The sequence below is a fragment of the Oncorhynchus clarkii genome, chromosome 12, assembly GCF_045791955.1.
Source record: "Oncorhynchus clarkii lewisi isolate Uvic-CL-2024 chromosome 12, UVic_Ocla_1.0, whole genome shotgun sequence".
Taxonomy (NCBI): Eukaryota; Metazoa; Chordata; class Actinopteri; order Salmoniformes; family Salmonidae; genus Oncorhynchus; species Oncorhynchus clarkii.
The window spans coordinates 3676086-3691431 of record NC_092158.1 but is presented as its reverse complement, the minus strand read 5'-3'; the positions used below and the strand labels follow the sequence as shown (position 1 = coordinate 3691431).

The 15346-nt window shown below is 45.7% G+C and overlaps 1 protein-coding gene across 2 annotated transcripts in view; it reads left to right on the top strand.

Moving 5' to 3' along the window:
• LOC139422645 (sorting nexin-30-like) overlaps nt 1–15346 on the top strand; it is a 50267-nt gene that overhangs the window by 11977 nt on the left and 22944 nt on the right. For both annotated transcript variants that reach the window (XM_071173797.1, XM_071173795.1), the window contains exon 2: nt 13221–13409. In XM_071173797.1, the coding sequence (XP_071029898.1) occupies nt 13221–13409 (189 nt within the window). The remainder of the gene's footprint in view (nt 1–13220; nt 13410–15346) is intronic.

Genomic DNA, 15346 nt, shown 5'->3' with positions numbered 1-15346 from the left:
AAGAGAGGAGACGAGCTTCAGTCACCCACTAGTGAATTACTTAGGCTTTAGGAAATGTAACCAACTAAGAGAGGAGACGAGCTTCAGTCACCCACTAGTGAATTACTTAGGCTTTAGGAAATGTAACCAACTAAGAGAGGAGACGAGCTTCAGTCACCCACTAGTGAATTACTTAGGCTTTAGGAAATGTAACCAACTAAGAGAGGAGACGAGCTTCAGTCACCCACTAGTGAATTACTTAGGCTTTAGGAAATGTAACCAACTAAGAGAGGAGACGAGCTTCAGTCACCCACTAGTGAATTACTTCGTCTCAATTTGAAATATGCAAATTCGTTTTCTTCTTCTTCAATTAAACTTTTTAAATGTTAATTATTTTGGAAATGTTTGTGTGCCTTAAATGCTCAATTGATGCAGATTTTAAATGAATGACTCTGACTTACACAGTATCCTCCGGTCCGTCTCCACAAGCTTCACAGCACTTCCTCGTTCTTCTCCTCGCCCCTACACTCTCTGGGAAAGCAGAGGGGTTTTGTACCGCTCCTGCTGCGGGGGGTTGGGCTGGGAAGCTGTGGCGACAGAGTTCTAAACCGTCTGTCATTACTGCTTGATGACAGTGGAGAGACAAAATTAGACGGTGATAACCTCCACCCTACTTCATTTTGGAACGGCAAAATATGATTTCCAGGGGTAAATTACAAGTACTGTACACATCACAACTCCTTTTTTTTTGTGGACAACATTCCTTCAAGCCAGCGGTGTGTGTTGTCAGTTCTCAGGCTCAATGTAAGGGGGCGTAGGGATGGAAGAACAGCAGCCATATTGTGACTAACAGCAAAATCTATAAAAACATTTATTTTTTAAACAAATACATTATTTTGCTATGAGACTCAGAATTGAGCTTCCTGTTTCCATTCATCATAACTTGACCTGTGGAAAATTCAATTGATTGTACATGATTTGGAAAGGCACACGTCTGTCTATATAAGTGTCTCACAGTTGACAGAGCAAAAAGGCATGACGTCGAAGGAATTGTCCGAAGACAGGATTGTGTCGAGATCTGGGGAAGGGTACCAAAAAATGTCTGCAGCATTGAAGGTCCCCAAGAACACAGTGGCTTCCGTCATTCTTAAATGGAAGAAGTTTGGAACCACCAAGACTCGTCCTAGAGCTGGCAGCCCAGTGAGAAGGGCCATGGAGGTGACCAAAAACCCAATGGTCACTCTGACAGAGCTCTCGCGTTCCTCTGTGGAGATGGGAGAACCTTCCAGAAGGACAACCATCTCTGCAGCACTCCACCAATCAGGGTTGTATGGTAGAGTGGCCAGACTGAAGCCACTCCTCAAAGGCACATGACAGCCCACTTGGAGTTTGCCAAAAGGCACCTAAAGACTCTCAGACCATGAGAAACAAGATTCTCTAGTCTGATGAAACCAAGATTGAACTCTTTGGCCTGAATGACAAGTGTCACTTCTGGAGGAAACCTGGTACCATCCCTACTATGAAGTATGGTGTTGGCAGCATCATGCTGCGGGGATGTTTTTCAGCGGCAGGGACAGGGAGACTAGTCAGGATCAAGGGAAAGATGAACAGAGCAAAGTACAGAGAGATGCTTGATGAAAACCTGCTCCAGAGTGCTCAGGACCTCAGACTGGGGTGAAGGTTCACCTTCCAACAGGACAACAACCCTAAGCACACAGCCAAGACAATGCAGGAGTGGCTTCGGGACAAGTCTCTGAATGTCCTTGAGTGGCCCAGCCAGAGCCCGGACTTGAACATGGTCGAACATCTTTAATGGCGTCTCAATTCAAAGGCGTTCCACAATCAAATGCATCATTAGCCTAATGTTGACCCTTAGCTCTCCATAGGAATTAGGTTGGTTTTATATATCGTCCCTCCATAAATCTGTGGACTGAACGTCAAGGAAACACATCCAAGAATATGTTCTATTGGCTTTTAGTTTCCTGGTCAGTTGGCCTCGCTTAAATGTGAATGATTGATCCTCAGGTCATCACAGTTTGTATACAATGAGGAACACGCCTCCTACTGAGTTTCAGCTCAGGAATTATCTGTAGACTTTCTTTCCCTTGTTTGCCAAATCTCTAACAGTAATGAGACAGAATTATCTCTAGACTTTCCCTATATAGTGCACTACTTTAGACCAGAGCCATATGGAACCCTATTCCCTATATAGTGCACTACTTTAGACCAGAGCCCTATGGAACCCTATTCCCTATATAGTACACTACTTTAGACCAGAGCCCTATAGAACCCTATTCCCTATATAGTACACTACTTTAGACCAGAGCCCTATGGAACCCTATTCCCTATATAGTACACTACTTTAGACCAGAGCCCTATGGAACACTATTCCCTATATAGTGCACTACTTTAGACCAGAGCCCTATGGAACCCTATTCCCTATATATTACACTACTTTAGACCAGAGCAATATGGAACCCTATTCCCTATATAGTACACTACTTTAGACCAGAGCCCTATGGAACCCTATTCCCTATATAGTACACTACTTTAGACCAGAGCCCTATGGAACCCTATTCCCTATATAGTACACTACTTTAGACCAGAGCCCTATGGAACCCTATTCCCTATATAGTGCACTACTTTAGACCAGAGCCCTATGGAACCCTATCCCCTATATAGTACACTACTTTAGACCAGAGCCCTATGGAACCCTATTCCCTATATAGTACACTACTTTAGACCAGAGCCCTATGGAACCCTATCCCCTATATAGTACACTACTTTACACCAGAGCCCTATGGAACCCTATTCCCTATATAGTACACTACTTTAGACCAGAGCCCTATGGAACCCTATCCCCTATATAGTACACTACTTTACACCAGAGCCCTATGGAACCCTATTCCCTATATAGTGCACGACTTTAGACCAGAGCCCTATGGAACCGTATTCCCTATATAGTACACTACTTTAGACCAGAGCCCTATGGAACCCTATTCCCTATATAGTGCACTACTTTAGACCAGAGCCCTATGGAACCCTATCCCCTATATAGTACACTACTTTACACCAGAGCCCTATGGAACCCTATTCCCTATATAGTACACTACTTTAGACCAGAGCCCTATGGAACCCTATCCCCTATATAGTACACTACTTTACACCAGAGCCCTATGGAACCCTATTCCCTATATAGTGCACTACTTTAGACCAGAGCCCTATGGAACCCTATCCCCTATATAGTACACTACTTTACACCAGAGCCCTATGGAACCCTATTCCCTATATAGTGCACGACTTTAGACCAGAGCCCTATGGAACCGTATTCCCTATATAGTACACTACTTTAGACCAGAGCCCTATGGAACCCTATCCCCTATATAGTACACTACTTTACACCAGAGCCCTATGGAACCCTATCCCCTATATAGTACACTACTTTACACCAGAGCCCTATGGAACCCTATTCCCTATATAGTACACTACTTTAGACCAGAGCCCTATGGAACCCTATCCCCTATATAGTACACTACTTTACACCAGAGCCCTATGGAACCCTATCCCCTATATAGTACACTACTTTACACCAGAGCCCTATGGAACCCTATCCCCTATATAGTACACTACTTTACACCAGAGCCCTATGGAACCCTATTCCCTATATAGTACACTACTTTAGACCAGAGCCCTATGGAACCCTATCCCCTATATAGTACACTACTTTACACCAGAGCCCTATGGAACCCTATTCCCTATATAGTGCACTACTTTAGACCAGAGCCCTATGGAACCGTATTCCCTATATAGTACACTACTTTAGACCAGAGCCCTATGGAACCCTATCCCCTATATAGTGCACTACTTTAGACCAGAGCCCTATGGAACCCTATCCCCTATATAGTGCACTACTTTAGACCAGAGCCCTATGGGACCCTATTCCCTACATTGTGCACTACTTTAGACCAGAGCCCTATGGAACCCTATCCCCTATATAGTGCACTACTTTAGACCAGAGCCCTATGGGTGCCATTTGGGATGTGAAGGGGAATGTGTGACAAACGTCCTCGTGATTAACATGGAGCCATGAAAGTTTATTTTGAGCTTGAATTTTAACCACCGCTGTCTGAACCTGAGGGGGACTCCGAGATGTGAATATAGACTAGAGAGCTGAAGGACTTTTAACTTACTTAACCTAGTTAATAGCCGTTTTTAAATGTTCTCAGGCACGATAGGAGTGTGTCTCCCTTTCTTCAGAACATGGCCCTTTTAAACAATTTATTATATTACAGAACAACAGGGAAACAATAACCTCTTGAACCACTGCGTTTTTCACTGCTTTACTTCTTAGAGTAACACTGTTGTTGTCTGTTCAGAAAGGACATCTTTATGAAGCTACGTCTCATAGCTGGCTGTGGTACTGTTTCCAGTAGCTGGCTGTGGTACTGTTTCCAGTAGCTGGCTGTGGTACTGTTTCCAGTAGCTGGCTGTGTCACTGTTTCCAGTAGCTGGCTGTGGTACTGTTTCCAGTAGCTGGCTGTGTTACTGTTTCCAGTAGCTGGCTGTGGTACTGTTTCCAGTAGCTGGCTGTGGTACTGTTTCCAGTAGCTGGCTGTGGTACTGTTTCCAGTAGCTGGCTGTGTCACTGTTTCCAGTAGCTGGCTGTGGTACTGTTTCCAGTAGCTGGCTGTGGTACTGTTTCCAGTAGCTGGCTGTGTCACTGTTTCCAGTAGCTGGCTGTGTCACTGTTTCCAGTAGCTGGCTGTGGTACTGTTTCCAGTAGCTGGCTGTGGTACTGTTTCCAGTAGCTGGCTGTGTCACTGTTTCCAGTAGCAGTAGCTGGCTGTGTTACTGTTTCCAGTAGCAGTAGCTGGCTGTGTCACTGTTTCCAGTAGCAGTAGCTGGCTGTGTCACTGTTTCCAGTAGCAGTAGCTGGCTGTGTCACTGTTTCCAGTAGCAGTAGCTGGCTGTGTCACTGTTTCCAGTAGCAGTAGCTGGCTGTGTCACTGTTTCCAGTAGCTGGCTGTGTCACTGTTTCCAGTAGCAGTAGCTGGCTGTGGTACTGTTTCCAGTAGCAGTAGCTGGCTGTGTCACTGTTTCCAGTAGCAGTAGCTGGCTGTGTCACTGTTTCCAGTAGCAGTAGCTGGTTGTGTTACTGTTTCCAGTAGCAGTAGCTGGCTATGTCACTGTTTCCAGTAGCTGGCTGTGTCACTGTTTCCAGCAGCAGTAGCTGGCTGTGTCACTGTTTCCAGTAGCAGTAGCTGGCTGTGTCACTGTTTCCAGTAGCTGGCAGTGTGTCACTGTTTCCAGCAGCAGTAGCTGGCTGTGTCACTGTTTCCAGCAGCAGTAGCTGGCTGTGTCACTGTTTCCAGTAGCTGGCTGTGTCACTGTTTCCAGCAGCAGTAGCTGGCTGTGTCACTGTTTCCAGTAGCAGTAGCTGGCTGTGTCACTGTTTCCAGTAGCTGGCTGTGTCACTGTTTCCAGCAGCAGTAGCTGGCTGTGTCACTGTTTCCAGCAGCAGTAGCTGGCTGTGTTACTGTTTCCAGCAGCAGTAGCTGGCTGTGTCACTGTTTCCAGCAGCAGTAGCTGGCTGTGTCACTGTTTCCAGTAGCTGGCTGTGTCACTGTTTCCAGCAGCAGTAGCTGGCTGTGTCACTGTTTCCAGTAGCAGTAGCTGGCTGTGTCACTGTTTCCAGTAGCTGGCTGTGTCACTGTTTCCAGCAGCAGTAGCTGGCTGTGTCACTGTTTCCAGCAGCAGTAGCTGGCTGTGTCACTGTTTCCAGCAGCAGTAGCTGGCTGTGTCACTGTTTCCAGCAGCAGTAGCTGGCTGTGTCACTGTTTCCAGCAGCAGTAGCTGGCTGTGTCACTGTTTCCAGCAGCAGTAGCTGGCTGTGTCACTGTTTCCAGCAGCAGTAGCTGGCTGTGTCACTGTTTCCAGCAGTAGTAGCTGGGTTGTGTGTCACTGTTTCCAGTAGCTGGGCAGTGTGTCACTGTTTCCAGTAGCTGGGCAGTGTGTCACTGTTTCCAGTAGCTGGGCAGTGTGTCACTGTTTCCAGCATCAGTAGCTGGTCTTTTTAAACGAGGACGTAATTTAAGGCCTATATTACAAAGCGTTCTCTCCTCCCCACCACGATTACAATGCTGATTTGATGTCCTGATACAGTTGTTCCCTCTAAACTGTGCTCATTCGCAGTAGCCCCAAGACTGCCACGCAGTAGCCCCAAGACTGCCACGCAGTAGCCCCAAGACTGCCACGCAGTAGCCCCAAGACTGCCACGCAGTAGCCCCAAGACTGCCACGCAGCTCCACAGGACTGCCGTGATATCAGCCCACAGAGAGAAGCACACGATTTAACTTCACTTCTAGAGCAGTGGTCACCAACCGGTCCATCACCAAGGCATTCCTAGTCGATCACCAAACATTTGTGTAAAACCAAAGACCCAGAGAGCAAATCAAGTGCACTATAGGCCTACCGCTGGCCAATCAGATGGCTCAGATTACCGTGTCTGCAGTAAAGTAGCAACATAAAGGAAAGCTACTACAAAGAGATGCTGTGAGATTTAAAACCCACGACTAGAGAGAGACTGTCAACCAATACAACAATGAGATGCTGTGAGATTTAAAACCCACGACTAGAGAGAGACTGTCAACCAATACAACAATGAGATGCTGTGAGATTTAAAACCCACGAATAGAGAGAGACTGTCAACCAATACAACAAAGAGATGCTGTGAGAATTTAAACGTTTTAAAACCACGACTAGAGAGAGACTGTCAACCAATACAACAAAGAGATGCTGTTTTTATGAGTGACTTCATGTTTCAGTTCTTATTCAGAACTGTCAACACTTTGTATAGTCAACATTTTTCTAAGCCATAAAATGTGTGTTCACCCTACTTCCACTCAGCGCTACAACAAGCACTGCAGCAGTAATGAACGAGTAGGAAAGTGTCTCTTTAGGCTTGGGTCTTTTTTTAATATCGAGGAATATTTAACTTTCTCTGTTCATAGGACTAACATGAATTTGTGATGAGGCAGAAATAATGCGGTGCGACTCGAGTTTCACCATCAGCTGGAAGACGGTGTCCCTTTCTGGTCAGAGTCAGTGGAGGAAAGGGAGAGAAGAGGGACGTTGAGAGACTGACCCTCAGTCTGCTGCTCTCTCCCTCTGCTGAGACTGACCCTCAGTCTGCTGCTCTCTCCCTCTGCTGAGACTGACCCTCAGTCTACTGCTCTCTCCCTCTGCTGAGACTGACCCTCAGTCTGCTGCCCTCTCCCTCTGCAGAGACTGATCCTCAGTCTGCTGCTCTCTCCCTCTGCTGAGACTGACCCTCAGTCTGCTGCTCTCTCCCTCTGCTCAGATGGACCCTCAGTCTGCTGCTCTCTCCCTCTGCTGAGACTGACCCTCAGTCTGCTGCTCTCTCCCTCTGCTGAGACTGACCCTCAGTCTGCTGCTCTCTCCCTCTGCTGAGATGGACCCTCAGTCTGCTGCTCTCTCCCTCTGCTGAGACTGACCCTCAGTCTGCAGCTCTCTCCCTCTGCTGAGACTGACCCTCAGTCTACTGCTCTCTCCCTCTGCTGAGACTGACCCTCAGTCTGCTGCCCTCTCCCTCTGCTGAGACTGATCCTCAGTCTGCTGCTCTCTCCCTCTTTTTTTAATTTATTTTTATTTTTAATGTCCCGAACAACAATGCAAAGCCAATATGCGGTGATAATGCATTGGGCCTATAGCTTACTGCACAAACCTCATTGATCCATAGCTGTTTTTATTGGTTAATGTTGCGTAGGCTTACGTTTTATTTACGTCATGTAAAAAAACTAATCTGAGCTGTAAAAGTGATCTTGACTCAGAAGAGGTTGGTCACCATTGTTCTAGAGTTTTCCCTGTTAACACTATCATCATTTCCCTTTACTGTGGCAAGTGTGATTGTGTCAACACAATATAAGACACTTTCAGTGGAACAAAAACAAACTATGCAAAAGATTGTGTTGTCGGCAGAACACATTGGAGTAGGATTCTATCCCATTGACACGCACTACTCAGCTGTACTCCACACAGATCGGTGCGCCATAATCAATCAGATCTGCAGTAGGCCTATATGCAAATAGACCAGTGCCATATATGGATCTGTGCCATTTACTCTGAACTGGACTGTGTTTACAGCATGAGCGGTCGTGAGTAGATGAACTGGACTGTGTTTACAGCATGAGTGGTCGTGACTAGATGAACTGGACTGTGTTTGCAGCATGAGTGGTCATGACTAGATGAACTGGACTGTGTTTACAGCATGAGCGGCCGTGACTAGATGAACTGGACTGTGTTTACAGCATGAGCGGTCGTGACTAGATGAACTGGACTGTGTTTACAGCATGAGCGGTCGTGACTAGATGAACTGGACTGTGTTTACAGCATGAGCGGCCGTGACTAGATGTGCTTGTTTTGAGCGAGACCTGAGTGTAGCCACGTTTGTACATTTTGTTCATATCCTTTGCTAGTTAGTGAGTTATTATCCCAGTTATAAATAATTTGTAGTCAGCAATAGAGGAGTGATTGTTTCCTACAAGAGCACAAAACATTTCTAGACATCTTTGAAAAGTGAGTCAGGTAAAGAGCTTTGTATTTTGAGGCAGGCTTGAAAAAGCTAAGTAGCCAATAGGCAGAGGGGAGCATAATTTGTCTGATTCTCTGTAATAATTGTATGGGAATAATAATGCATTTTATTTTGTAAAGTGGTTTCTTGCATCAAACAACACAACAACATTTTCAGTCACCTCCTTGTCTGAAGGACAAGTGGATAAACAGGTTAATGTGAAGCCATGCATGTTTTTTTTCAATAGTCTCATGGAATGTAGGTCTACATTGAACACCACACATTGGCTGCTACTGTAGACTGAATGATAGAACAGCTATTTCCGTGGTAAAATGTTATGGGATACATTTATCCATTGTTTTTGGTAGGCCTACATTATGATCAAATAGCCACAGTAGCCTACTCGTCCACTGTTAAAACTGTAACTGAAAGCAGGTACAGCCTCAGTGTTCACAGTAAAACTGTAACTTAAAGCAGGTACAGCCTCAGTGTTCACAGTAAAACTGTAACTTAAAGTGGGTACAGCCTCTGTGTTCACAGTAAAACTGTAACTTAAAGCAGGTACAGCCTCAGTGTTCACAGTAAAACTGTAACTGAAAGCAGGTACAGCCTCAGTGTTCACAGTAAAACTGTAACTTAAAGTGGGTACAGCCTCTGTGTTCACAGTAAAACTGTAGCAGGTACAGCCTCAGTGTTCACAGTAAACGCACGCGCTGGAAGTTGCACAGAATTTTAACAACGTTCAAGTTTGCGCTCAGCAGACCTGAAATTTGCTCAGTGATTTAAGAGATTAGAGGGAACATTGGGCAGGACCAAATCAGAGAGATGGAGCCAACCCATGTAATACTTTGTAGGTTAGCAGTAAAACCTTAATCTGCCCTGGCCTTGACAGGAAGGCCCTGAAGTAATATGATCACATGGGTTTGGTGGGTTCTTGTCAAGATTTCTAGCAGCTGTATGTAGCAGGGGCTGAATTTTATTTAGTGCTTTATCCGGGAAGCCGGACAAGGATGTCCTTGTGGCGGGCCACTCCCTGTGGCGGGCCACTCCTTGTGGCGGGCCGGGCGCATGCACGCTGACTTCAGACGCCAGTTGTACAGTGTTTCCTCCGACACATTGTTGTGGCTGGCTTCCGGTTTTAGCGAGCAGTTTGTCAAGAAGCAGTGCGTTGTGTTTCGGAGGATGCATGGCTCTCGACCTTCGCCTTTGCCGAGTCCGTATGGGAATTTCAGCGATGGGACAAGACTGTAACTACCAATCACGATTAAAAATAAAACGACGGTACCACCATAATTAAGGCCTAGTAGACCCATACTGCCAAAAACCTAAATAGGTAAAGGGAAGGAGAACATGGGAACAAAGGGGTGTGTCCAGGAAAGGCTCCATAATGCTTTTAAATACCATAATGATAACCATAATGATAACCATAATGATAACCATAATGATAGCCATAATGATAACCATAATGATAACCATAATGATAGCCATAATGATAACCATAATGATAGCCATAATGATAGCCATAATGATAGCCATAATGATAGCCATAATGAAAGCCATAATGATAGCCATAATGATAACCATAATGATAGCCATAATGATAGCCATAATGATAGCCATAATGATAACCATAATGATAGCCATAATGATAGCCATAATGATAGCCATAATGATAACCATAATGATAACCATAATGATAGCCATAATGATAACCATAATGATAACCATAATGATAACCATAATGATAGAAAACAAAAAAAGATGAGTTCAACCATAATTCATAATGCAATATTTATAGTTATATTCAATGATAACATATTTCTAAATGGAACAAAACAATAAATATAGCGCAAATAAAGAAAATTAGAATTTGGCTCCAACACTAATCTTGATCGACACATGGAAACATAGGGGGGGAGGGGGTACTCCAATCTGACGGACCAAAGGCTACCGCCACATAGAATCGGAGAACCGACTAGGAGCATGGAATGTGTGTTTTAGAAAGGTCTGCGAGAATAATCGAGGCCATTAAGATTCATTAATTCCGGATGAAATGTTTGGAGTGGGAAGTAACGACACAACGCACAGGACCTGGTGAAGTCCCTACTGATAGATCATCAGAAAGGGTTTGAATCAAGACAATAGTGTGGCAACAGTTTGACGAGAATACAGACAAGGTGCTGGAAGCAACAGCAAAGGGAGACGGAGACAGGAGGAGAGAACTGGCTTTATAGCAAATCCCTTTTGGAGTCGCAAAGCAGCTACTAGGACAGAAGCACAGTGGGAACCTGGTTTGTTCCAAAGAGGAGATTGACCATTGCATTACACTGACAAGGAACAGGAGTTGGGGCAGTGTAACATCTTGATTAAACCCACCATCACCGGTCACAGAGTATTACGGTACAGAGTCAATGTGGAGGTTATATACAGGGTATTACGGTACAGAGTCAATGTGGGGGCTATATACAGGGTGTTACGGTACAGAGTCAATGTGGAGGCTATATACAGGGTGTTACGGTACAGAGTCAATGTGGGGGCTATATACAGGGTATTACGGTACAGAGTCAATGTGGGGGCTATATACAGGGTGTTACGGTACAGAGTCAATGTGGAGGCTATATACAGGGTGTTACGGTACAGAGTCAATGTGGGGGCTATATACAGGGTGTTACGGTACAGAGTCAATGTGGGGGCTATATACAGGGTGTTACGGTACAGAGTCAATGTGGAGGCTATATACAGGGTATTACGGTACAGAGTCAATGTGGGGGCTATATACAGGGTGTTACGGTACAGAGTCAATGTGGAGGCTATATACAGGGTGTTACGGTACAGAGTCAATGTGGGGGCTATATACAGGGTGTTACGGTACAGAGTCAATGTGGAGGCTATATACAGGGTGTTACGGTACAGAGTCAATGTGGAGGCTATATACAGGGTGTTACGGTACAGAGTCAATGTGCGGGGGCACTGGTTAGTCAATGTAACAAGTCTTCTGAAGCTGAGTGCTGGGGCCCCCGAACCAAACCTGGCAGTGCTCTGGCTTGACCTTGCCAACGCCTACAGATCGATCCCTCACAAGCTGTTGCAGACTACAATGACAAAACACCATGTCCCAGACAAAGTGGATCAGTAACATCAGAGTGGCAGAGGAGGTGGGAATTATCCCAGGCTGCACCATCCCTGTGATCCTGTTTTTCCCTGGCGATTTAACATGATTATAAAGTCTGCTGAAGCTGATTGCCGGGGCCCCGAACCAAGTCTTGGGCAGCGACAACCACCAATCGGAGCCTTTATGGACAACCTGACAGTCACCACAGAGTCAGTGCCAGGAAGCAGGTGAATTCTGCAAGGGCTGGAGATGCTGATTGAATGGGCTTGAAGCCAACAAAATCAAGGTTGATGGTTTTGAAGAAGGGCAAGGTCGTAGACAGATTCCACTTCGCAGGGACACTGATCCCCACCGTCTCGGTTAAGCCAGTTAAGAGCCTTGGCCAGGTGTTTAACAGCAGCCTGAAGGACACAACATAAATCCAGGCCAATTGTCAGGACCTGGAGAAGCTAGCTGAGAGAGGTTGACTGGTCAGGAATGCCCGGCAAGTTAAAAGCATGGATGTATCAGCATGGCATCCTCCCAAGAATACTCTGGCCTCTGCTCATCTACGAAGTCCCCATCTACACTGTCAAGAGTGAGGAAGGTCTGTGTTAGAGGAGAGGTCCAGCAGAGCAGTGGGAATGAGACGGCAAGGTGCCTGGACGAGGCGGCAGCAGGAGGTGGACAGGAAAGTCTTGTAGACTGACCCTTGGCAGGCAGAACCACACCGCATTAAGTTATTGATCCAGGGGGTGCATGATGTCCTACCCAGCTCATCAAACCTGTTCTGCAGGGGGCAAAGTGGAAAGTCCTGCATGCCCGCTATGCTCCAAGAGAGGGACCTTGGAGCTCATCGTAAGCTGCTGTCCTAAAGCTCTGAGGCCGTTATCCCTGGCGCCATGTCCAGGTTCTCAAGCCCGTCACAGAAGCAATCTGCAGAGGAATCGGCAACAGTCAGAGAGCTCGGCCCAACTGTCAGAATTTCACTTTGGTTCGAGCTGGAACGCAGCCAGGCTCAAAATCCAAACCACCAGCAGGGGTCCTAGCTACTGTTCAGGACTGGCAGCTGACCGGAGACCTATTCCCCTTTTTTACATATTGCTCTCCGTTTGAGGCTCTGGCCTAAATTTGTGCTTTAATTAAAGGTGCCATTTGGGATGCAGACCTCCTGTCTGGGCTCAGGCTCTCCTCAGGCAGCACCTGGTCTGTAAAACACCGGTGGATAATAATAGCCTATGAACTAACATCTGGAAAACTGGGGTGTATTCACCCGGAAGCAAATGGGCTAGGTTACAGCGGAGGTTGTTCCCATAGCAACTGTGGCCTGTAAAACGGTAGGGGCCCGTCCCAAATGACACCCTATTCCCTATATAGTGCACTACTTTAGACCAGAGCTCTATGGCACCATATTCCCTATATAGTGCACTACTTTAGACCAGAACCCTATGGCACCCTATTCCCTACATAGTGCACTACTTTTGACCAGGGCCCAATAGGGTGCCATTTGGGACACAGCCGTACTAATTATGTTGCTATTTACTTGTTTTCTGCTGCTAGGACCTGAGTCTGCCCAATGGGACGCCGGTGGAGACATCTAGTCCCGCCTCCTCATCTTCCCTCCTGAACCGGCTGCAGCTGGATGACGACCTGGATGGAGAGACACGTGACCTCTTTGTCACCGTCGAAGACCCGAAGAAGCACGTCTCCACTATGGAGACCTACATCACCTACATGGTCGCCACTAAGGTAGGTCCGCCCAGGAGATGTGGAAAATACTACCTGTAATGTGGATGGAAGCACTGAACAAAAATAAAAACACAAACATGTAAAGTGTTGATCCCATGTTTCACGAGCTGAAAAAAAATATCCCCGAAATGTTCCATTATGCACATTTTGTGCACAAATTTGTTTACATCCATGTTAATGAGCATTTCTCCTCTGCCAAGATAATCCGTCCACCTGACAGGTGTGGCATATCAAGAAGCCGATTAAACAGCATGATCATTACACAGGTGCACCTTGTACTGGGGACAATAAAATGGCACTCTAAAATGTTTTTAGAGTGCCCTTACATTCAATGAGCATTCTTACAATTAGAATTCTGTGTTTTATATTGTCATCCAATAGACCGACCGACTCATCCAATAGGCCGAGCGACTCATCCAATAGGCCGAGCGACTCATCCAATAGGCCGAGCGACTCATCCAATAGGCCGAGCGACTCATCCAATAGGCCGAGCGACTCATCCAATAGGCCGAGCGACTCATCCAATAGACCAACTTAGCGAGGGGACTGTGCTATTTCCTTAATTTCTTCCTCCTCATTTCCCTCCTGATCAGATGTCCAATCTAAACACCAAGACTGCTAATTGGAAAATCCTCCAAACCAGGGAAGTTGTGGAATGCAGACCCAAGCTGTTGTGCTGACCGTGGGAAGATGTTTTGCGTGGGGGTTGCTGAGGAGTATTATAATGGCCTGGGGCTGTTCTTCATGGTTCGGCCCCTTTGTTCCAGTGAAGGGAAATCTTAACGCTACAGCATACAATGACATTCTAGATGATTCTGTGCTTCCAAATTTGTGGCAACAGTTTGGGGAAGGCCCTTTCCTGTTTCAACATGACAATGCCTCCGTGCACAAAGCACGTTTGTTGAGATCGGTGTGGAAAAACTTGACTGTCCTGCACAGAGCCCTGACCTCAACCCCATCGAACACCTTTGGGTTGAATTGGAACGCCGACTGCGAGCCAGGCCTAATCAGCCAACATCAGTGCCCGACCTCACTAATGATCTTGTGGTTGAATAGAAGCTAGTCCCCGCAGAAAAGTTCCAACATCTAGTGGTAATCTTTCCCAGAAGAGTGGAGGCTGTTATATCCGAGCAGGTGTCCACATACTTTAGGTCATGTGGTATACGTTGCACATCAAATCACATTTTATTTGTCACATGCGCCGAATACTGTACTCTATATCATCGACTGTATTCTTTGTAATACATGTATCACTAGCCACTTTAAACTATGCCACTTTGTTTACATACTCATCTCATATGTATATACTGTACTTGATACCATCTACTGTATCTTGCCTATGCTGCTCTGTACCATCACTCATTCATATATCCTTATGTACATATTCTTTATCCCCTTACACTGTGTACAAGACAGTAGTTTTGGAATTGTTAGTTAGATTACTTGTTATTACTGCATTGTCGGAACTAGAAGCACAAGCATTTCGCTACACTCGCATTAACATCTGCTAACCATGTGTATGTGACAAATACAATTTGATTTGATTTGAATACAACAGTGAAATGCTTACAAGCCCTTTAACCAACAATGCAGTTTTTAACAAAAAAGTAAGAGATAAGAATAACAAATAATTAAAGAGCAGCAAAAAATAACAATAGCAAGGCCAATAGAGAGTCAATGTGGAGGCTATATACAGGGTATTACGGTACAGAGTCAATGTGGAGGCTATATACAGGGTATTACGGTACAGAGTCAATGTGGAGGCTATATACAGGGTATTACGGTACAATGTGGAGGCTATATACAGGGTATTACGGTACGGAGTCAATGTGGAATCTATATACAGGGTATTACGGTACAGAGTCAATGTGGAGGCTATATACAGGGTATTACGGTACAGAGTCAATGTGGAGGCTATATACAGGGTGTTACGGTAC